At 36.3% G+C, this 24047-nt stretch overlaps 1 protein-coding gene across 5 annotated transcripts in view; it reads left to right on the top strand.

Moving 5' to 3' along the window:
• Positions 1 to 24047, top strand: part of JAK2 (Janus kinase 2) — a 135103-nt gene that overhangs the window by 7188 nt on the left and 103868 nt on the right. For all 5 annotated transcript variants that reach the window (XM_079113008.1, XM_079113009.1, XM_079113006.1 and 2 more), the window contains exon 3: positions 11007 to 11255. In XM_079113008.1, coding sequence (XP_078969134.1) covers positions 11030 to 11255 — 226 coding nt within the window. In that variant the 5' untranslated portion in view covers positions 11007 to 11029. The remainder of the gene's footprint in view (positions 1 to 11006; positions 11256 to 24047) is intronic.

The following is a 24047-nucleotide window of genomic DNA, read 5'->3' on the forward strand; positions in this document are numbered from 1 at the left end:
GTATATCTTGACCATGCACTATTCAGTTTTGCTTGTTTTGAACTTTACAAAAATGGTGATTTTATAGCTTACAAGTCTATCATCTACTTTTTTCACAGCATTGTATTTCTAAGATTTATCCATGTTGCATAAAGCTATAGTTCATTTTTAAAAAATATTAGGAATATAGTCTATAATGTATCAGTATGTTTTCTAAAATACTGAATTCTTTTAATTCAGCAAGTGTTTATTGAGTGTCTGTGGAGTTCTAGGCTATGTATAACTGTTTGATGTGGTGTGATATTCATTTAACTTCCTTTCCATTCTAAACATGTTTGGGTCATTCTAAAATGTAAAAAGTGACAACAAACAACAACAGCAAAAACACCGAAAAACACATATCCTAGATAAATAGGTCAAACTGAGCATACCTATAGATTGTAAATACAAAGCAGAGTAGATTAAAGCCTGTGGTTTCCTGAGTTCCCTGTTAGAAGCAGGTGCTGGAGACTGAGAGTTTTGCACTCTTAATATAACATGGACTAGAGGAGGTCCAGGGTGTTAACTGTTATTGATATTCGTTGCCTCCTTCTAAACAGGCTATTGGAAGAGGATCCTCGTACCAAATGCTGCCTGGTGTTATAGTTTTGGATGAGTTGCAGGCTTAGGAATTCTATATGACACAGAGTTTAAAACACCAAAATGGAGTCAAGCATCCCTGCTTTGTGACTGAATTTATGTTGAATATGATGCCTCTTTAGGTCGGAAATTTTAACTTGCTGTTGTGAGATTTCGTTCTATATATGGATAGCCAAGTAAGCTAGGTTGAGGCAACCACAAATGAGAAGGGATGATCACAGACTACACATGTTTCAGGGGTAAGGAAATAGTGCAATGAGCTGGCAAACCAAATTTTAAAATACATAAAAAAATCTTATGCAAAGAAAGATAGTCAACAAAATTGAAAATTGAAACACAAGCTGGTTATTGTGGTGCACTCCTGTGGTCCCAGATACTTGGAAGACTGAGGCAGGAGGATCACGATGTTTTCTGGCATTTCTGGATCACAAGGTCAAGGCCAGCCTGGGAAACTTAGTGAGACCCTGTCTCAAAATAAAATAAAAAGGGATGGGGATGTAGCTCAGTGATAGAATGCTTGTATAGCATGCACAAGGCCTTGGGTTTGATCCCCAGTACTACTAAAATATAAAAAGAAGATTGAAACATGAATTTACTTCTAAAATTTTTTTAAAATTAAGCCTTTAATTGAGGTGTGACGTAAGTGTACAGCTTGAAGAGTTTTCATAAGATGAACACGTCTGTGTTAACCATTACTGACAATAATAGATTATTATCAGCACCACAGTGGCCTCGTGTGCTTCTTATACCTCCTACCAGTCAGTCTCCTTGCCCTTCCAAGGTAAACATTGTCCTAACTTTTACCTCCATGAGCAAGAACAATTAAGGGATGTGCAAGAGAGGTTCCCAGGGTTAATGAATAGCTGTTCAGAAAAATTACAGGGTATGATAAAAGGGTAACTTTTGAATGCATGGTGGCTGAAAATTTTTCTTGAATAGGGGGTAAAAAAACCCCAAAACACTCAGGGGTTAAAGTTAAAAGTATATAGTAAATTTTGATCAAGATAAATAAAAAATAAATCTACACCAATACCATTGCAAAGAAGTTAATAAACATTGCTGTTAAACACCCCCCCTAAAAAAATTAAAAGTACTTGATGGAAAAATATGACATCTAAGATGACAGCAGACTTTATATTTATATCAATATGTGCCAGAAAACAATGCAGCAACATTTACTGTGCTGGGGAAAAATTATAGAATTTTGAGAGTGAGGGCAAAATATTTTTTAATGACTACAATTTAAAAACCCACCGAGACTCACTGAAAGATCTACCCAAAGAGATATTTCATCAGGAAGAGGTAAGTCTGGAAGGACTATGTAGAATCCAAAACAGTGGTGAGCACAAAGTGATATAATTCTATCAAATTTGCTGTATAATACTAATAATTTATTTTATCTTATTTTTTTATTTTTTTTTTATTGTAAACAAATGGGATACATGTTGTTTCTCTGTACATGGCGTAAAGGCATACCATTTGTATAATCATAAATTTACATAGAACAATGTTGTTTCATTCATTCTGTTATTTTTTCCCCTCCCCCACCCCTCTCACCCCTCTTTTCCCTCTATACAGTGCTTCCTTCCTCCATACTTGCCCCCCTCCCTAACCCTAACTCTAACCCTAACACTAACCCTTCCCTCCCCCCCATTATGTGTCATCATCCACTTATTAGCGATATCATTCGTCCTTTGGCTTTTTGAGATTGGCTTATCTCACTTAGCATGATATTCTCCAATTTCATGCATTTGCCTGCAAATGCCATAATTTTATCATTCTTTATGGCTGAGTAATATTCCATTGTATATATATACCACAGCTTCTTTATTCACTCATCAATTGAAGGGCATCTAGGTTGGTTCCACAGTCTGGCTATTGTGAATTGAGCAGCTATGAACATTGATGTGGCTGTATCTCTGTAGTATGCTGATTTTAAGACCTTTGGGTATAGGCCAAGGAGTGGGATAGCTGGGTCAAATGGACGGTTCATTCCAAGTTTTCTAAGGAATCTCCACACTGCTTTCCAGAGTGGCTGCACTAATTTGCAGTCCCACCAGCAATGTATGAGTGTACCTTTCTCCCCACATCCTCGCCAACACCTGTTGTTGCTCGTATTCTTGACAATTGCCATTCTAATTGGGGTGAGATGGAATCTTAGGGTAGTTTTGATTTGCATTTCTCTTATTACTAGAGATGTTGAACATTTTTCCATGTGTTTGTTGATTGCTTGTAGATCTTCTTCTGTGAAGTGTCTATTCATTTCCTTAGCCCATTTGTCGACTGGATTATTTGAATTCTTGGAGTAGAGTTTTTTGAGTTCTTTATAGATTCTGGAGATTAGTGCTCTATCTGAAGTATGATTGGCAAAAATATTCTCCCACTCTGTAGGCTCTTTCTTTGCATTGCTGATAGTTTCCTTTGCTGAGAGAAAGCTTTTTAGTTTGAATCTATCCCAGTTATTGATTCTTGCTTTTATTTCTTGTGCTATGGGAGTCGTGTTAAGGAAGTCTGGTCCTAAGCCGACATGTTGAAGATCTGGACCTACTTTTTCTTCTATAAGATGCAGGGTCTCTGGTCTGATTCCGAGGTCCTTAATCCATTTTGAGTTTAGTTTCGTGCATGGTGAGAGATATGGGTTTAGTTTCATTCTGTTGCATACGGATTTCCAATTCTCCCAGCACCATTTGTTGAAGAGGCTATCTTTTCTCCATTGCATATTTTTGGCCCCTTTGTCTAGTATGAGAAAATTGTATTTCTTTGGGTTTGTGTCCGTGTCCTCTATTCTGTACCATTGATCTACCTTTCTATTTTGGTACCAATACCATGCCGTTTTTGTTACTATTGCTTTGTAGTAGAGTTGAAGATCTGGTATTACAATATCCCCTGTTTCACTCTTCCTGCTAAGGATTGCTTTAGCTATTCTGGGTTTCTTATTCTTTCAGATGAATTTCATAATTGCTTGCTCTATATCTGTAAGGTACGTCATTGAGATTTTAATTGGAATTGCATTGAATTTGTATAGCATTTTAGGTAGTATGGCCATTTTGACAATATTAATTCTTCCTATCCAAGAACATGGAAGATCTTTCCATCTTCTAAGGTGTTCTTTAATTTCTTTCTTTAGTGTTCTGTAGTTCTCATTGTAGAGGTCTTTCACCTCTTTTGTGAGATAGATTCCCAAGTATTTTATTTTTTTCGAGGCTATTGTGAATGGGGTATTTCTCCTAATTTCTCTTTCTGAAGATTCATCACTTATGTATAAAAATGCGTTGGATTTATGGGCATTGATCTTGTAACCTGCTACTTTACTGAATTCACTTATGAGTTCTAAGAGTTTTCTGGTGGAATTTCCAGGTTCCTCTAAATATATAATCATGTTATCAGCGAACAGGGATCATTTGAGTTCTTCTTTTCCAATTCGTATCTCTTTAATTTCTTTGGTTTGTCTAATTGCTCTGGCCAGAGTCTCAAGAACGATGTTGAATAGAAGTGGTGAAAGAGGGCATCCCTGCCTTGTTCCAGTTTTTAGGGAGAATGCTTTCAGTTTTTCACCATTTAGAATGATATTAGCCATGGGCTTAGCATAAATGGCCTTTACAATGTTAAGGAATGTTCCCACTATCCCTATTTTTTCTAGTGTTTTGAGCATGAAGGGGTGCTGTATTTTATCAAATGCTTTTTCTGCATCTATTGAAATAATCATGTGATTCTTGACTTTAAGTCTATTGATATGGTGAATTACATTTATTGATTTCCATATGTTGAACCAACCTTGCATCCCTGGGATGAAACCCTCTTGATCATGATGCACTATCTTTTTAATATGTTTTTGTATGTGATTTGCTAAAATTTTGTTGAGAATTTTTGCGTCGATGTTCATTAAGGATATTGGTCTGAAATTTTCTTTCCTTGATGAGTCTCTGTCTGGTTTAGGTATCAGTGTGATATTGGCTTCATAGAATGAGTTTGGGAGGGTTCCCTCCTCTTCTATTTTATGGAATACTTTGAGAAGTATTGGAATGAGCTCTTCTTTAAAGGTTTTGTAGAACTCGGCTGAGAACCCATCTGGTCCCGGACTTTTCTTTGTTGGTAGGCTTTTGATGACTTCTTCTATTTCAGAACTTGAAATTGGTCTATTTAAATTGTGTACGTCCTCCTCATTCAGTTTAGGCAATTTCATATGTCTCTAGAAACCTGTTGATGTCTTTGAAATTTTCTATTTTGTTGGAGTATAGATTTTCAAAAAAGCTTCTAATTATGTTTTGTATTTCAGTCTTGTTTGTTGTGATATTTCCTTGTTCGTTCCGAATTTTAGTGATTTGAGTTCTCTCTCATCTTCTCCTTGTTAGTGTGGCTAAAGGTTTATCAATTTTGTTTTTTTTTTCGAAGAACCAACTATTTATTTTGTCAATTTTTTGTATTGTTTCTTTTGTTTCAATTTCATTGATTTCAGCTCTGAGTTTAACTATTTCCTGTCTTCTACTACTTTTGGTGCTGGTCTGTTCTTCTTTTTCTAGGGCTTTGAGCTGTAGTGTTAGGTCGTTTATTTGTCGAGTTTTACTTCTTTTATTTAATGCGCTCCATGAAATAAATTTCCCTCTAAGTAATGCTTTCATAGTGTCCCAGAGATTTTGATATGATGTTTCTTTGTTCTCATTTACCTCTAAGAATTTTTTAATTTCCTTCCTAATATCCTCTGTTATCCATTCATCATATAATCGCATATTGTTTAATCTCAGATGTTGGAATAGTTTCTGTGTTTTACTCTTTCATTTATTTCTTACTTCAATCCATTATGATCTGATAGAATACATGGTAGTGTCTCTATCTTCTTGTATTTGCTAACATTACCTTTGTGGCATAATATATGGTCTATTTTAGAGAAGGATCCATGTGCTGCTGAGAAGAAAGTGTATTCGCTCTTGGTTGGATGGTATATTCTATAAATGTCCGTTAAGTCTAAATTATTGATTGTGTTATTGAGATCTATGGTTTCTTTGTTCAATTTTTGTCTGGAAGATCTGTCCAGTGGTGAGAGAGGCGTGTTAAAATCACCTAGTATTATTGTGTTATGGTCTATTTGGTTTCTGAAATTGAGAAGGATTTGTTTGACATACATGGATGAGCCACTGTTTGGGGCATAGATGTTTATGATTGTTATATCTTGCTGATTTATGCTTCCCTTAAGCAGTATGAAATGACCTTCTTTATCCCTTTTGACTAACTTTGGCTTGAAGTCCACATTATCTGAAATGAGGATGTATACTCTAGCTTTTTTGCTGAGTCCATGTGCATGGTATGTTTTTCCCCATCCTTTCACTTTTAGTCTATGGGTATGTTTTTCTATGAGGTGAGTCTCTTGTAGGCAACATATTGTTGGATCTTTCTTTTTAATCCAATCTGCCAGTCTATGTCTTTTGATTGATGAATTCAGGCCATTAACATTCAGGGTTATTATTGAGATATGATTTGGTTTCCCGGTCATTTCGTTCATTTTTTAAATTTTATTTATTTATTTATTTGACACAACTTAGTTCCTCCTTTATTTGACAATTCCTTTAGGATAATTCCTCCCTTTGCTGATTTGCTTCTTTGATTTTCATCTCTTCGTCATGGAATATTTTGCTGAGAATGTTCTGTAATGCTGGCTTTCTTTTTGTAAATTCTTTTAGCTTTTGTTTATCATGGAAGGATTTTATTTCATCGTCAAACCTGAAGGTAAGTTTTGCTGGGTATAAGATTCTTGGTTGGCATCCATTTTCTTTCAGGGCTTGAAAAATGTTGTTCCAGGCCCTTGTAGCTTTTAGGGTCTGGATTGAAAAATCTGCTGATATCTGTATTGGTTTCCCCCTGAATGTAATTTGGTTGTTTTCTCTCACAGCCTTTAAAATTCTGTCTTTATTTTGTATGTTAGGTATTTTCATTATAATGTGCCTTGGTGTGGGTCTGTTGTAATTTTGTGTATTTGGAGTCCTATAAGCCTCTTGAACTTGATTTTCCATTTCATTCTTCAGATTTGGGAAATTTTCTGATATTATTTCATTGAATAAATTGTTCATTCCTTTGGCTTGTTTCTCTAAGCCTTCCTCAATCCCAATAATTCTTAAATTTGGCCTTTTCATGATATCCCATAGTTCTTGTAGATTCTGTTCATGATTTCTTACCATCTTCTCTGTTTGTTCAACTTTGTTTTCAAGGTTAAATATTTTGTCTTCAATGTCTGAGGTTCTGTCTTCCAGGTGTTCTATCCTATTGGATATGCTTTCTATGGAGTTCTTAATTTGGTTTATTGTTTCCTTCATGTCAAGGATTTCTGTTTGGTTTTTTTTCAATATCTCTAACCCTTTATTGAAATGATCTTTTGCTTCCTGTATTTGCTCTTTTAACTGTCGATTGGTGTGATCATTCAGTTTCTGCATTTGCTCTTTCATCTCATCATTTGCTTCCCTGATCATTTTAATTATGTACATTCTGAACTCCTTTTCTGTCATTTCTTTTGCCATGCTGTCTTTGAGTTTTATTGATGTAACATCTAGATTTGTTTGCAGCATTTTTTTCCTTGTTTTCTCATATTGTTCAGGTATCAGTGGACCACTGAGATATTGCAGATTTCTTCTATTGACTTACAATGTCCCTGAAGATTTCTATATATATCCCCTCTTAGCATTCAGTAGGCTGTAGTCTTGGAGGAAGTTGATAATGCGGTCCTCCACAAGGAAGCTGCCTCTTTAGGAGTGGTGGCCTTCCGGTGGGGTATATTCCCTGCTAGTGGGCAGAGGTGCCTCCACTTGTTGACCAGTGGTCATCCAACGGGGAACTAGGCTGCGGGCTGAGGCAAGGCCTGTTTGGACCTGTGTCTCTGGTTTTACCGTCCTTGTAGGGAAACCTCACCCGGCAGGGAAGACTCACCCGGTGGGGAGATCTCGCTGGTCAGTTCCCTCCTAGAGGTTCCCTCAATTTACAGCTACTGCCTGGGCTGGGCTGCCTTCCTCTTCAACGTTCCCAGGGGCCCGGCCCTACCTCCAGGCCTGGGAGCTTCACCCTTCGCAGATGAGTCTCCTTAGGCTGCCTGTCCTTAGAGAATCTGCCCGCAGGCCTGGAACCTTTGCTCCGCCCTAAGCCTGTCTCTGTGCGGCTCTTCCACCAAGAAGACTCCTAGGTCCTGGGACCCTGCTCTGCACCTAATCACCTGGCTATGCGTCCCCTCTTCTGAGCAGCCACCTGGGGCCCCGTACAATCGCTCTGAGTCCCAGAGACCCGCCACACGCCTCTTCCTCCAGACAGCCCCCCAGCATTTCGGTGCCGTCACTAGGAGTCCAAGAAATTCACTGTGTGCCTCCACCTCCCACCAACCACCCGTAGCCCTGGGCAATCAATCACTCTGAGTCGAAGTGACCCTCTCCGTTCCTCCTCCACCTCCAGGTAACCCCCCGGGTGTTCAGGAGAGGTCGCTCTGAGTAGCTCTGAATCCACGTGACCTGCTGCACACGTCTTCTGGGCAACCACCTGGAGCTGTGGTGTGGCCACTCGAGACCAAGCGACCCATTGCGCTTCTCCTCCAGGCAGCCCCCCTGTGTTCAGGAGCGGTCGCTTTAAGTCCAAACAACTCACCAATCGCCTCGTCCTCTGAGCAGCCGCCTAGAGCTCTAATGCAGTCACTGCGGGTCCAAACGACCCGCCGAGCTCCTCCTCCTCCTCCTCCTAGTCCTCCGGGCAGGCCCCGGTGTTCAGAAGTGGTCTGAGTCCAAACAGCTCGCCACGCAGCCCCTCCTCTGGCAACCGCCTGTAGCTCTGGTATATAGCCACTCCGAGTCCAAGCGGCCGCGCTCCTCCTCCTCCTCCTCAGGGCAGGCCCTGGGGTTCAGAAGCGTCGCTCCGAGTCCAAACAGCTCGCCGTGCGGCTTCTCCTCTGGCAACCGCCTGTAGCTCTGGTGTAGTCACTCTGAATCCAAGCGGCCATGCTCCTCCTCCTCCTCCTCAGGGCAGGCCCCGGTGTTCTGAGTCCACACAGCTCTCCTTGCCGCTCCTCCCCTGGGCAGCCACCGGAGCCCCATTGGTTGCTCCGAGTCCCAGCGCTGTGCTGAGCGGCCTCCTCTCCAATGCTTCCAGTTGTCCACGTTCACTGCTCCAGCCGGGGGAGGGGTGTCTCGCCGGCAGCTCTACTTCACAAAGTTCCCTGCATTCCGGGACTACCGCCCCATCCGGGACGCCTCCCCAACGGGAGAGAGTCACCCGGCTGCTTTGAGTTCGTCCCAAGTGTCTCAATATCTCCTCTTTTGAATCCTGAGTCCTGGAGCAACATGAAATGCAGCCACCCTCTAGGCCGCCATCTTGAAACTCTCCAATAATTTATTTTAAGTGACTTATATTTTAAAAAATTGAACTCCTAGTTTTGTTGATCTTTTCCATTGTTTTTCTAGTTCTTATTCATTTATTTCTGCTCTGGTCTTATTATTTCATTCTTTATAACTTTGGGCTTAGTTTGTTTTTGTTTTTCTAGTTCCTTCCTGTTAGGTTGTTTGAGAGCTTCTTTGATGTGTTTATTGCTGTCAACTTCCCTTTTAGAACTACTGTATTTAATTCTATTTCTATAGTTAAAAAGAGTAATAGATTACAAGAAATAGTTTAAAAATTATGTATTTTTGGACAAATTAAAATTCTTTAAAGTTTTGCATATTCAGTTGCAGATGAACTTCAAAAATCTTGCAGTTTTATATCTATTTCAACAATTGTCATGTTTTTGTTATATTTTGCACACTTCAAGTTTCATAGGGTATTATTTGAATAACTAAGCATTAATACTAATATTTTCTCTAATAGAGTAAGGTTCTTATAAATGAATATAGAATAAATTGAATAAATTGCAATGTACTTACTCAATATTTTCTTTGTATCTGTATGATACAGAACATTTCTGGATACATAGAAAATACTTTGAACTTATTTGATGTTATTCACATCCATTCCCTGCTGCCCATGAATACGTCTGTGGGAAAGGTTGTTAGATTTTCATTTCCAGTCATGAACTCTTCTAAATACCAGTCTCAAGCTTTGACTGCCAGCTCAATTCTGGTATAATTACCCAACTAAATTTCTAAATGATAACGTGTGAAACAGTAGTCCTTATTCTTTTCACCTTCCAATGTCAAGGGGCAATGACCTTCTCACTTTCAATTAATGGTTTTATAGATCTCCTAAGTTTGAACTCTGCCCGCTGTGTTTTACTCCCTTAGCTCCCTCCATATGCAGTCAGTCACCAGGTAGCATCAAGTCTTATTTTTATATTATTTCTCATTCATCTGTTTCAGTTCAGATTCTTGCTCCTGTCTGAACTGCTGCAATGTTTTCTCAACTGTTCATTATATCACCTTTCTAATTTGTTGTCTGTAGAATCGAGTTTAAATTCTTTAGCCTGACATTCAAACCTTCCCTTCTTTAATTTTGTGCTAATTAGTTGGGATTGCATTAATTTGCAAGTAACAAGATGTCTGGTAGTAGGTAGGTGATTTCTGGCACAGGTTTGGCTCCTTAGATCTGCCAGGTGTTTTTCTCTTGGCCTTTTCTTCATGTTTGCCTCTTGGTGTTGTGGTGACTGCTCTATCCCAAATTCATGTTCAGATTCTGGTAGAAAGAAAGTGAAGAGAAAAATCAAGCCAGCTAGGTCAGTCTCAAAGATGGTCCTCAAAGAAACACCCATAACTTCCACTTAAATCTAATTTTCTAAAATAGGTTTTCATAACTGTCTATCTGTGGGGCACTGAGGTGTCTCCAATAAAATTGAGAATTTGTATCAAGGAAGAAGAATATTGATTGAGTAGGACACTAGCAGTCTTGCCACAAGTATCCATTTGTGTTTTTAACCCTTTTCCTAGTGGTATAATTTCTCATACACTTCAGTTCACTCAATAAATTACTGAACATGTCTTGTACCTTTCTGCCTTTCTACCCTCCTACTCTTTAGCGCAGTCAGTCTCTTGGAATGTCTTTCTTCTTCTGTTCATCTAAATCCAATTCATTTTTCAAGGTTAGTTTTAAATCTTTTTAATAAATCTCATTAAGTGATTCCAACTTTTGAATGTTTGTTTTCCCTTCCAGACACCACTAAGCAATTGTCAGAGTAATTCAGTTGTTGAGTAGTCATATTTCCTCATGAGATTTCTTTTTCTGCTGTCTGTAACTGGTATGTTTTTTTTTTTTTTGTTAGTATTGCATATTTATATTATTTTTTAGTTAACTGGAGTTTTATGATAGTCTGCTGGAAGTTTATGATCTGATTTCTTATACTGTGCTTTGTATGTAACACAATACTTATTTAAGGGGTTTGGGAGTCATTGCTGTCAAGAAGACCTCTTTGATTTGTAACTTTTTTTTTTTTTCTCTAATAGGCCAGTGTTCTGAGAAAGACTACATGGGAATGGCTTGCCTTATGATGACAGAAATGGAAACAACATCCACATCTCCTGTACATCAGAATGGTGATATTCCTGGAAACTCTAATTCTCTAAAGCAAATAGATCCAGTTCTTCAGGTGTATCTTTACCATTCCCTTGGGAAAGCTGAGGGAGATTATCTGAAGTTTCCAAGTGGAGAATATATTGCAGAAGAAATATGTATTGCTGCTTCTAAAGCTTGTGGTAAGTATTAAAAAAATCATCATTTTTTTCTTAGTATTGATAGATGATTGCTTTGATTGAGCTACTCCAATACAGTGCATATGGGTAATGCAGGTGTGTTTTCACATGTATAAAAAAGGAGAATAGCACTAGAAGAGAATTTAAGATGACTTTGCCTTTCGCTGCTTATAAATATTTACTGGGCATTTTTTATAAGGCATATGAGGTGACTAAAAACTTCTATCATGAAAGATCTTATAACTTAATCTATTTTTATAAGAGTATTTTAGTTATGCATAGTAGTTGGGTTCATTTTGACAAAATCTTAAATGCATTAATTTTGATTTACTCCATTTCAGTTTTGGTACCCTTTCTTTCCCTCTCCTCCTCTATCCCCCTATCTCCTTCCTCTACAGATCTTCATTTCACTTATTTATTTATTTATTTTTGTTGGGTGCTTTATACATATGCATAAAGGTGGAATTCAGTATGGTATATTTATATATGCACATAGCATGATCTTGTTAAATCGATTCCACATTTCCTCTTCTCTCCCATCCCTCCTCTCTTCCTCTTGATTTCTTTATTCCACTCCACTGATCTTCCCTATGTCTTTATAATATCTGATCCCTGACCCCCCATTATTTCCCTTATTTTTCTTTAGCTTCCACATAGGAGAGAAAACATTTGACCCTTGATTTTCTAAGTCTGACTTATTTCCCTTAGCATGATGCTCTCCATTTCCATCCATTTGCTGACAGATGCCATAATCCATTCTCCATGGCTGAGTAAAACTCCATTGTATATATACACAACATTTTCTTAATCCATTCATTTATTGACAGGCATCTGGGCTGGTTCCATAATGGGCCTATTGTGAATTGTGCTTCTGTAAACATTGATGTGACTATATCACTATGGTATACTGATTTTGGTACTTTTGGATAAATAATCTAGGGGTGGGATAGCTGGATTTTATGGTGGTTCCATTCTTAGTTTTTTGAGGAATTTCCACACTGCTTTCCAGAGTAGTTGTACTAATTTGCAGTCCCACCAACAGTGTATGAGAATACCCTTTCCTCCACATCCTTGCCAGCCTTTATTATTATTTGTATTCTTTATAATTGCCATTCTAACTGAAGTGAGATGAAATCTTAGTGTAGTTTTGGTTTGCATTTCCCTGATTGCTCGACATGTTATTTGTTGGCCAGTTGTGTTTCTTCTTTTAAAAGAAATGTCTGTTTAGTTCTTTTGCTCATTTATTGATTGAGGTCTTTTTAAATTTTTTTTTTTGGGTGTTACACTTTTTGAGTTCTTTATATATTCTGGATATTAATCCCTTGTCGTAGTAGCTAGCAAAGACTTTATCTCATGTGTAGGCTCTGTCTTCATGTCTTAATCATTTCCTTTGTTATACAGAAGCTTTTTAAGTTGATGACATGGCTCATATTTATTCTTGGTTTTATTTCTTGAACTTTAAGGGTTTTGCTGAGGAAGTTAGTCCCTGTACCAGTATGATGGAGTGTTCATCCAATATTTTCTTTCAGCATTTTCAAAGTTTCTGGTCTAATTCCTAAGTCTTTGATCCACTTTGATTTGTCTTATGTGCAGGTGAGAGAGAGGGATTTAGTTTCATTCCACTTGATATGGATATCAAGTTTCCTAGCATTATTTTTTTTTTAGAAGTCATCTTTTATCCAACATACATTTTTGGCGCGTTTGTCAAGTATCAGATGACTGTAAGTATGTGGGTTTGTCTCTGTGTTTTCTGTTCCACTGGTCTTCATGTCTATTTTGATGCCAGTACCATGCTGGTTTTACTGTAGCTCTGTAGATTAGGTATTTTGTTGCCTCCTGCATCTCTCTTCTTGCTCAGGATTGCTTTGTCTATTCTGAATCTTTTATTCTTCCAAATGAACATAAGAATTGTTTTTTTCTAGTCTGTGAAGAATGTCATTGGTATTTTGATGGGGATTATATTTTATCTGTATATTGCTTTTGGTAGTGTGGCCATTTTGACAATATTAATTCTGTCTATCCAAGAACATGGAGTTAGGGGGAGGTTTCCATCTTCTTGTGTCTTTTTTAATTTCTTTCTTCAGTGTTCTCTAATATTCACAGAAAAGATATTTAACCTCCTTGGTTAGATTAATTCCCAAGTAGTTTAATTTTTTGAGGTTTGTTGAATGCCATAGTTTTCTTGATTTCTTTCTCAGCAGAATCACTGTTGCAGTATAGAAAGCGTTTGATTTATGAATATTGATCTTGTATCTTGCTACTTTGCTGAATTTGTTTATCAGCTCTAGAAGTCTTCTGGTGGAGTTTTTTGAATTATGTCATCAGCAAAGAGAGATAATTTGACTTCTTTTTTTTTTCCTATTTGTATCCCTTTAATTTCCTTCTCTTGCCTGATTGCTCTGGCTAGAGTTTCAAGAACTATATTGAATAGAAGTGATGAGAATGAATATCCTTATTTTGTTCCTGATTTTAGAGGAAATGCTTTTAGTTTTTCTCCATTCAGTATGATGTTTGGTTTGGGTTTGTCATATATAACCTTTATAATGTTGAGGTAAGTTCCTCCTATCCCTAGTTTCTTTGTTAACATGAATGGGTGCTGGATTTCATCAAAGTCTTTTCTGCATCTATTGAGATAATCATACGATTCTTATTCTTACTCTGTTTACATAGTAAATTTCATTCATTGATTTGTGTATGTTGAATCAACTTTCTAAGTTGAAACCAACTTGATCCTTATATTTTATCTTTTTGATGTGTTTTTGAATGTAGTTTGTTAATATTTTATTAAGGATTTTTACATCTGTGTTCATCAGGGATATTGATCTGTAGTTTTCTTTCCTTAGTGTGTCTTTGTCTGATTTTGGTATCAGGGTTTTTCTGACTTCATAGAATGTATTTGGGAGTGTTCCTTTCCTTTCAATTTCATGGATTAACTTGAGAAAGACTGGTATTAGTTTTTCTTTAAAGGTCTAGTAGAACTCTGTGGAGAATCCATCTGATCCTGGGGTTTTCTTTGTTGGAAGACTTTTAGTTGCTGTTTGAACTTCATTACTTGTTATTGGTCTATTTATGTTTTCTTTGTCTTCCTGGTTCCTGGCAGGTTGTATGTGTCTAGAAATTTATCAGTGTCTTCTAGATTTTCCAGTATAGTGGAGAATAAATTTTCAAAATAGTTTCTACTCCCCCTCTGCATTTCAGAAGTAGCTGTGATGATACCTCCTTTTTAAGCTCTAATTTTGTTGATCTGGGTTTTCTTTCTTTTTTTCTTGATTAGTTTGGCTAAGAATTTATCAATTTTATCATTTTTTGGAAGAATCAACTCTGTTGCATTGCATTTTTTTATACTGTATTTTATCAGTTTTGGCTCTGATCTTTATCATTTCTCTCTTTTGATTTTGGAGTTAGTTTTTCTTTTTTCTAAGGAGGATCATAGTTTATTGGGATCTATTTTTTTAATGTAGACACTGAATAAATTTTCCTCTTAGTACTGCTTTCATACTGTCCCAGAGATTTTGATATGTTATATTTCTGTTTTCCTTTATTTCTAAGAATTTTTTGATTTCTCCTCTCATTTCTTTTGTGATCCAGTCTTCATTTAAAAGAGTATTATTCAATCTCCATATATTTATGGAGCATAATGGTAAGCATTATGTGTTTTCTATAATTTTTTTTTTGCTGTCGATTTATAGTTTCATTCTATTATGATCTGATAGGATGTATGGGACTATACCTATTTTTTTTTAATTTGCTAAAACTTACATTGTGACCTAGAATATGATCTATTTTGGAAAAGGTTCCATGAACTACTGAGAAGAAAATAAATTGAGCTCTTTTGCAGTAAAATATTCTGCAGATGTCTGTCAGGTCACTTTGATTTATAATATTATTTCAGTCAGAAATATCTTTATTGATTTGGTTTGATAACCTGTCTGTTGGTGATAAGGATGTTGAAATCATCCAGTGTTATTGTATTGCGATCTGTCCGGGATTTCATGTCAAAAAGTGTTTTTTTTTTTTTTCTTTTAATTAGGTGATATATATTGGGGCAATAAATTTACAATCTTCGCATCTTATTGTTGGATTGTTCCCTTTACTAGTATGTAATGGTATTGTTTGTCTCTTCTTATTAAAGTCTGAATGATTTCTGCTTTGTCAGATATAAGACTAGCTACTCCTGGTTGCATTTGTACTCCATTTGTGTGAAGTATCTTTTTCTATCCTTTTATTGTCAGACTATGGGTGTTTGCCTATGAGATGAGTCTCTTTCAAACAGCGTATAGTTGGATATTGGTTTTACATCCATTCTGCTAAGTTATGACTTTAAATTATGCTAAGTTATGACTTGAGACCATTTACATTCAGTATTATTATGGATAGATGTTTGTTATTTCTTACCCTTTTGATTTTTTCTGTATTTAATTCTGACGATTTTCATTTGGTTTGTTGCTATTCTAGTGATCTTCATTTATTAAGGAGCTTTGGGGTTTGCTTTTGGGTTTCTTTGGATGCATTGTTTCTTTGAATATTCTTTGTAGTTCTGGCTTAGTGATCATGAATTCTTTTATTCTTTTTTAAAACTATTTATTTATTTTTGAATTTTTTACAGACTGCATTTTGATTCATTGTACACAAACGGGGTACATCATTTCATTTCTATGGTGTTATATGATGTAGATTCATACCATTTGTGTAATCATACATGTACATAGGGTAATGATGTCTGTCTCATTCCACCCTTTTTCATACCCCTTCTCCCTCTCATTTCCTTCTACATAATCTAAAGTTCTTCCACTCTTCTCTCACTCCCCACCTCTCTACCCCCATTATATATCATTCTCCACTTATCAGGGAAAACATTCAGCCTTTGGTTTTTTGAGATTGGCTTATTTCACTTAGCATGATATTTTCCAGTTCCATCCATTTATCTGCAAATGCCATAATTTTATCTTTTTTATGGCTGACTAATATTCCATTGTGTATATATAGCATAGTTTCCTCATCCATTCATGTATTGAAGGGTATGTAGGTTGGTTCCACAGTCTAGCTATTGTGAATTGAGCTGCTGTAAATACCCATGTGGCTGTGTTACTGTAGTATGCTAATTTTAAGTCCTTTGGGTATAAACCGAGGAGTGGGATAACTGGGTCAAAGGTGGGTCCATTCCAAGTTTTCTGAGGATTCTCCATACTGCTTTCCAGAGTGACTGCACCAATTTGTAACTGCACCAATTTGTAACTCCACCAGCAATGTATGAGTGTGCCTTTTTTCCCCACAATCATGCCAACATCTATTATTGTTTGTGTTCTTGATAATAGCCATTCTAATTGGAGTAAGATGAAATCTTAAGAGTTGTTTTAATTTTCATTTCTCTAATTACTAAAGATGTTGAACAATAATAATAAATTTATGAACAATCATATATTTATTAATTGCCTGTATGTCTTCTTCTGTAAAGTGTCTGTCCAGGTCCTTGGCCCATTTATTGATTGGGTTCTTCATATTTTTGGTGTAAAGTTTTGTAAGTTCTTTATAAATTTTGGAGATAAGTGCTCTATCTGAAGTGCTTGTGGAAAAGATTTTCTCCCACTCTGTAGGCTCTCTCTTCATGTTCTTGATTGTATCTTTTGCTGAGAAAAACCTTTTTAGTTTGAATCCATCCCATTTATTGATTCTTGATTTGATTTCTTGTGCTTTGGGAGTCTTGTTAAAGAAGTCTGATCCTAAGCCAACGTGATGAAGATTTGGGCCTATTTTGTCTTCTATTAGGTACAGGGTCTCTGGTGTAATTCCTATGTCTTTGATCCATTTTGAGTTGAGTTTTGTGCAGGGTGAGAGATAGAGGTTTAATTTCATTTTACTGCATATGGATTTCCAGTTTTGCTAGTACCATTTGTTGAACAGGCTGTCTTTTCTCCATTTTATGTTTTTAGCTCCTTTGTCTAGTATGAGGTGACTGTATTTATGTGGTTTTGTCTATGTGTCTTTGATTCTGTACTTTGGTCTGCATGTCTATTTTGGTGCCAATACCATGCCATTTTTGTTACTATTGCTGTATAATATAGTTTAAGGTCTGGTATTGTGATACCTCCTGCTTCACTTTTTCTACTCAGGATTGTTTTGGCTATTCAAGGTCTCTTGTTCTTCCACCTGAAGTTCATGATTGCTTTTTTGATTTCTATGAGGAATGTCATTGGGATTTTAATTGGAATTGCATTGAATCTGAATAGCGTCTTTGGTAGACTGGCCATTTTGACAATGTTAATTCTGCCTATCCAAGAACGTGGGAGATCTTTCCATCTTCTAAGGTTTTCTTCAATTTCTTTCCTTAGTGTTCTGTAGTTTTCATTGTAGAGGTCTTTCACCTCTTTTGTGAGATTGATTCCCAAGTATTTTATTTTTTTGAGGCTATTGTGAAAGGAGTGATTTTCCTAATTTCTCTTTCAGAGGATTCATCACTTATGAATAGAAGCACATTAGATATATGCATATTGATTTTTATATCCTACTACTTTGATGAATTCCTTTATTAGTTCTAGAAGTTTTCTAGAGGAGTTTTTTGGATCCTCTAAATATAGAATCATGTCACTGACAAATTGTGACAGCTTGAGTTCTTCTTTTCCTATTTGTGTCCCTTTAATTTTGGTCTGTCTAATTGCTCTGTCTAGTGTTTCAAGGACGATGTTGAATAGAAGTGGTGAAAGAGGGCATCCCTGTCTTGTTCCAGTTTTTTGTGGGAATGCTTTCAGTTTTTCTCCATTAAGAATAATGTTGGCTGTGGGCTTAGCATAGATAGCCTTTACAATGTTGAGGTATGTTCCTACTATTCCTATTTTTTTTCCAGTGTTTTAAGCATAAAGGGGTGCTGTATTTATCAAGCACTTTCTCAGCCTCTATTGATATAATTATATATTCTTAACTTTAAGTCTATTGATGTGATGAATAACATTTATTGATTTCTGGATGTTGAACCAACCTTGCATTCCTGGGATAAACCCCACTTGATCATGTTATACTATCTTTTTAATATATTTTTGTATGCGATTTGCAGTATTTTGTTGAAGATTTTTGCATCTATGTTCATCAAGGATATTGGTCTAAAGTTTTCTTTCCCTGGTGAGTCTTTGTTTGGTTTTGGTGTCAGAGTGATACTAGCTTCATAGAATGAATTTGGAAGGGTTCCCTCCTTTTCTAGTTCCTGGAATACTTTGAGGAGTATTGGTATCAGTTCTTCTTTAAAGGTCTTATAGAATTTGGCTGAGAATCCATCTGGTCCTGGGCTTTTCTTGGTAAGCTTTTAATGGCTTCTTCTATTTCGGTGTTTGAAATTGATCTGTTTAAATTGTGTTTGTCTTCCTGATTCAGTTTGGGAGGATTATATGTCTCTAAAAATTGTCAGTGTCTTTGATATTTTCTATTTTGTTGGAGTATAGATGTTCAAAGTAGCTTCTAATTATGTTATGTATTTCAATGGTGTATGTCATGATCTTTCCTTTTTCATCAGGAATTCTAGTAATTTGAGTTTTCTCTCCTTTTTGTTAGTGTGGCTAAGGGTTTATCAATTTTGTTTACTTTTTCAAAGAACCACCTTTTTGTTTTGTCAAATTTTTTATTTCTTTTTTTTTTAATTTTTATTATAAACAAATGGGATACATGTTGTTTCTGTTTGTACATGGAGTAACAGCATACCATTTGCGTAATCATACATTTACATAGGGTAATGATGTTTGATTCATTCTGTTATTTTTTCCTTCCCCACTAGCCCTCCCACCCCTCTTATCCCTCTGTAGAGTCCTTCCTTCCTCCATTCTTGTCCCTCCCACCCCCCATTATGTGTCATCATACACGTATCAGCGAGATCGATTGTCCTTTGGTTTTTTGAGATTGGCTTATCTCACTTAGCATGATATTCTCCAATTCAATCCATTTGCCTGCAAATGCCATAATTTTATTATTCTCTATAGCTGAGTAATATTCCATTGTATATATATATATATATATATATATATATATATATATATATATAAATATACCACAGTTTCTTTATCCATTCATCAGTTGAAGGACATCTAGGTTGGTTCCACAGTCTGGCTATAGTGAATTGAGCAGCTCTGAACATTGATGTGGCTGTATCTCTGTAGTATGCTGATTTTAAGTCCTTCGGGTATAGGCCGAGCAGTGGGATAGCTGGGTCAAATGGTGGTTCCATTCCAAGTTTTCTAAGGAATCTCCACACTGCTTTCCAGAGTGGCTGCACTCATTTGCAGCCCAACCAGCAATGTATGAGTGTACCCTTTTTCCCACATTCTCGCCAACACCTATTGTTGCTTATATTCTTGATAATCGCCATTCTAATTGGGGTGAGATTTGCATTTGATTTGCATTTCTCTTATTACTAAAGATGGTGAACATTTTTTCATATGTTTGTTGATTGCTTGTAGATCTTCTTCTGTGAAGCGTCTATTCATATCCTTAGCCCATTTGTTGATTGGGTTATTTATATTCTTCCTGTAGAGTTTTTTGAGTTCCTTATATATTCTGGAAATTAGCGCTCTATCTGAAGTTTGAGTGGCAAAGGTTTTCTCCCACTCTGTAGGCTCTTTCTTTGCATTGCTGGTAGTTTCCTTTGCTGAGAGAAAGCTATTTAGTTTGAATCTATCCCAGTTATTGATTCTTGCTTTTATTTCTTGTGATATGGGAATCCTGTTAAGGAAGTCTGCTCCTAAGCCAACAAGTTGAAGGTTTGGACCTACTTTTTCTTCTATAAGATGCAGGGTCTCTGGTCTGATTCCGAGGTCCTTGATCCATTGTGAGTTGAGTTTTGTGCAGGGTGAGAGATAGGGGTTTAATTTCATTCTGTTGCATATGGTTTTCCAGTTTTCCCAGCACCATTTGTTGAAGAGGCTATCTTTTCTCCATTGCATATTTTTGGCCCCTTTGTCTAGTATGAGAAAATTGTATTTATTTGGGTTTGTGTCCGTGTCCTCTATTCTGTACCATTGATCTACCTGTCTATTTTGGTAACAATACCATGCCATTTTTGTTACTATTGCTTTGTAATAGAGTTGAAGATCTGGTATTGCGATACCCCCTGCTTCGCTCTTTCTACTGAGGATTGCTTTAGCTATTCTGGGTTTCTTATTCTTCCAGATGAATTTCATGATTGCTTGCTCTATTTCTGTAAGGTACATCATTGGGATTTTAATTGGAATTGCATTGAATCTATATAGCACTTTTGGAAATATGGCCATTTTGACAATATTAATTCTTCCTATCCATGAACATGGAAGATCTTTCCATCTTCTAAGGTTTTCTTTAATTTCTTTCTTTAGTGTTCTGTAGTTCTCATTGTAGAGGTCTTTCACTTCTTTTGTGAGATTGATTCCCAAGTATTTTATTTCTTTTTAGGTTATTGTGAATGGGGTGGTTTTCCTAATTTCTCTTTCTGAAGATTCATCACTTACGTATAGAAATGCATTGGATTTATGAGCATTGATCTTGTAACCTGCTACTTTACTGAATTCACTTATGAGTTCTAAGAGTTTTCTGGTGGAATTTCCAGGTTCCTCTAAATATATAATCATGTCATCAGCAAACAGGGATAGTTTGAGTTCCTCTTTTCCAATTCGTATCCCTTTAATTGCTTTGGTTTTTCTGATTGCTCTGGCTGGAGTCTCAAGAACAATGTTGAGTAGAAGTGGTGAAAGAGGGCATCCCTGCCTTGTTCCAGTTTTTAGGGGGAATGCTTTCAGTTTTTCACTATTTAGAATGATATTTTTCATGGGCTTAGCGTAGATGGCCTTCACAATGTTAAGGAATGATCCCACTAACCCAAATTTTTCTAGTGTTTTGAGTATGAAGGGATGCTGTATTTTATCGAATGCTTTTTCTGCATCCATTGAAATAATCATGTGATTCTTAACTTTTAGTCTGGTGATATGGTGAATGACATTTATTGATTTCCGGATGTTGAACCAACCTTGCATCCCTGGGATAAAACCCACTTGATCGTGGTGCACTATCTTTTTAATATATTTTTGTATGCGATTTGCTAAAATTTTGTTGAGAATTTTTGCGTCGATGTTCATTAAGGATATTGGTCTGAAATTTTCTTTCCTTGATGAGTCTCTGTCTGGTTTAGGTATCAGTGTGATATTGGCATCATAGAATGAGTTTGGGAGGATTCCCTCCTCTTCTATTTTATGGAATACTTTGAGAAGTATTGGAATGAGCTCTTCTTTAAAGGTTTTGTAGAACTCAGCTGAGAACCTATCTGGTCCTGGATTTTTCTTTGTTGGTAGGCTTTTGATGACCTCTTCTATTTCATTGCTTGAAATTGATTTATTTAAGTTGTGTATGTCCTCCTCGTTCAGTTTAGGTAATTCATATGTCTCTAGGAACTTGTTGATGTCTTCGAGGTTTTCTGTTTTGTTGGAGTATAGATTTTCAAAATAGCTTCTAATTATGTTTTGTATTTCAATCGTGCCTGTTGTGATATTTCCTTGTTCATTCCGAATTTTAGTAATTTGAGTTTTCTCCCTCTTTCTCTTTGTTAGCGTGGCTAAGGGTTTATCAATTTTGTTTATTTTTTCAAAGAACCAACTATTTATTTTTTCAATTTTTTGTATTGTTTCTTTTGTTTCAATTTCGTTGATTTCGGCTCTGATTTTAACTATTTCCTGTCTTCTACTACTTTTGGTGTTGGTCTGCTCTTCTTTTTCTAGGGCTTTGAGCTGTAGTGTTAAGTCATTTATTTGTGGATTCCTACTTCTTTTGTTGAATGCGCCCCATGAAATAAATCTTCCTCTCAGTATTGCTTTCATAGTGTCCCAGAGATTTTGATATGATGTGTCTTTGTTCTCATTTATTTCTAAGAATTTTTTAATTTCCCTCCTGATGTCTTCTGTTATCCATTCATCGTATAATAGTGTATTATTTAATCTCCAAGTATTGGAGAAGTTTCTGTTTTGTATTCTGTCATTTATTTCTAATTTCAGTCCATTATGATCTGATAGAGTACAGGTAGTATCTCTATCTTCTTGTATGTGTTAACAGTAGCTTTGTGGTATAAAATATGGTCTAATTTAGAGGAGGATCCATGTGCTGCTGAGAAGAAATTGTATTCGTTCTTTGTTGGATGGTATATTCTATATAAGTCGGTTAAGTCTAAATTGTTGATTGTGTTGTTGAGATCTATGGTTTCTTTATTCAATTTTTGTTTGGACGATCTATCCAGCTGTGAGAGAGGTGTGTTAAAATCACCTAGTATTATTGTGTTGTGGTCTATTTGATTTCTGGAATTGAGAAGGATTTGTTTGACGTACATGGATGAGCCAATGTTCGTGGCATAGATATTTATGATTGTTATGTCTTGCTGATTTATGCTTCCCTTAAGCAGTATGAAATGACCTTCTTTATCCCTTCTGACTAACTTTGGCTTGAAGTCCACATTATCGGAAATGAGGATGGATACTCCAGCTTTTTTGCTGAGTCCATGTGCATGGTATGTTTTTCCCCATCCTTTCACCTTTAATCTATGGGTATCTTTTTCTATGAGGTGAGTCTCTTGCAGGCAACATATTGTTGGATCTTTCTTTTTAATCCAGTCTGCCAGTCTATGTCTTTTGATTGATGAATTCAGGCCATTAACATTCAGGGTTATTATAGAGAAATGATTTGGTTTCCCGGTCATTTGGTTCATTTTTAAAATTTTGTTTATTTATTTGTTTGACACAACTTGTTTCCTCCTTTATTTGACAATTCCTTTAGGATAATTCCTCCCTTTGCTGATTTGCTTCTTTGTTTTTCATCTCTTCCTCATGGAATATTTTGTTGAGAATGTTCTGTAATGCTGGCTTTCTTTTTGTAAATTCTTTTAGCTTTTGTTTATCATGGAAGGATCTTATCTCATCGTCAAATCTGAAAGTAAGTTTTGCTGGGTATAAAATTCTTGGTTGGCATCCATTTTCTTTCAGGGCTTGGTAAATGTTGTTCCAGGCCCTTCTAGCTTTTAGGGTCTGGATTGAAAAATCTGCTGATATTCTTATTGGTTTCCCCCTGAATGTAATCTGATTCTTTTCTCTCTCAGCCTTTAAAATTCTGTCTTTATTTTGAATGTTAGGTATTTTCATAATAATGTGCCTTGGAGTAGGTCTGTTGTAATTTTGCATATTTGGAGTCCTATAAGCCTCTTGTACTTGGTTTTCCATTTCATTCTTCAGATTTAGGAAATTTTCTGATATTATTTCATTGAATAGATTGTTCATTCCTTTGGTTTGTTTCTCTAAGCCTTCCTCAATCCCAATAATTCTTAAATTTGGCCTCTTCATGATATCCCATAGTTCTTGTAGATTCTGTTCATGATTTCTTACCATCTTTTCTGTTTGGTCAACCTTGTTTTCAAGATTAAATATTTTGTCTTCAGTATCTGAGGTTCTGTCTTCCAGGTGATCTATCCTATTGTTTATGCTTTCTATGGCGTTTTTAACTTGGTTTATTGTTTCCTTCATTTCAAGTTTTTCTGTTTGGTTTTTTTTAGTATCTTTAACTCTTTATTGAAATGCTGTTTTGCTTCCCTTATTTGCTCTTTTAACTGTTGATTGGTGCGTTCATTTAATGCCTGCATTTGTTCTTTCATCTCCTCGTTTGGTTCCCTGATTGTTTTAATTATGTATATTCTGAACTCCCTTTCTGACATTTCTTCTGCTGTGCTGTCATTGGGTTTTATTGATATAGTATCTAGGTTTGTTTGGGACATTTTCTTCCCTTGTTTTCTCATATTGGTCAGATGTCAGTGGG

This window comes from Sciurus vulgaris (assembly GCF_902686455.1).
Source record: "Sciurus vulgaris genome assembly, chromosome: 15".
Lineage (NCBI taxonomy): Eukaryota > Metazoa > Chordata > Mammalia > Rodentia > Sciuridae > Sciurus > Sciurus vulgaris.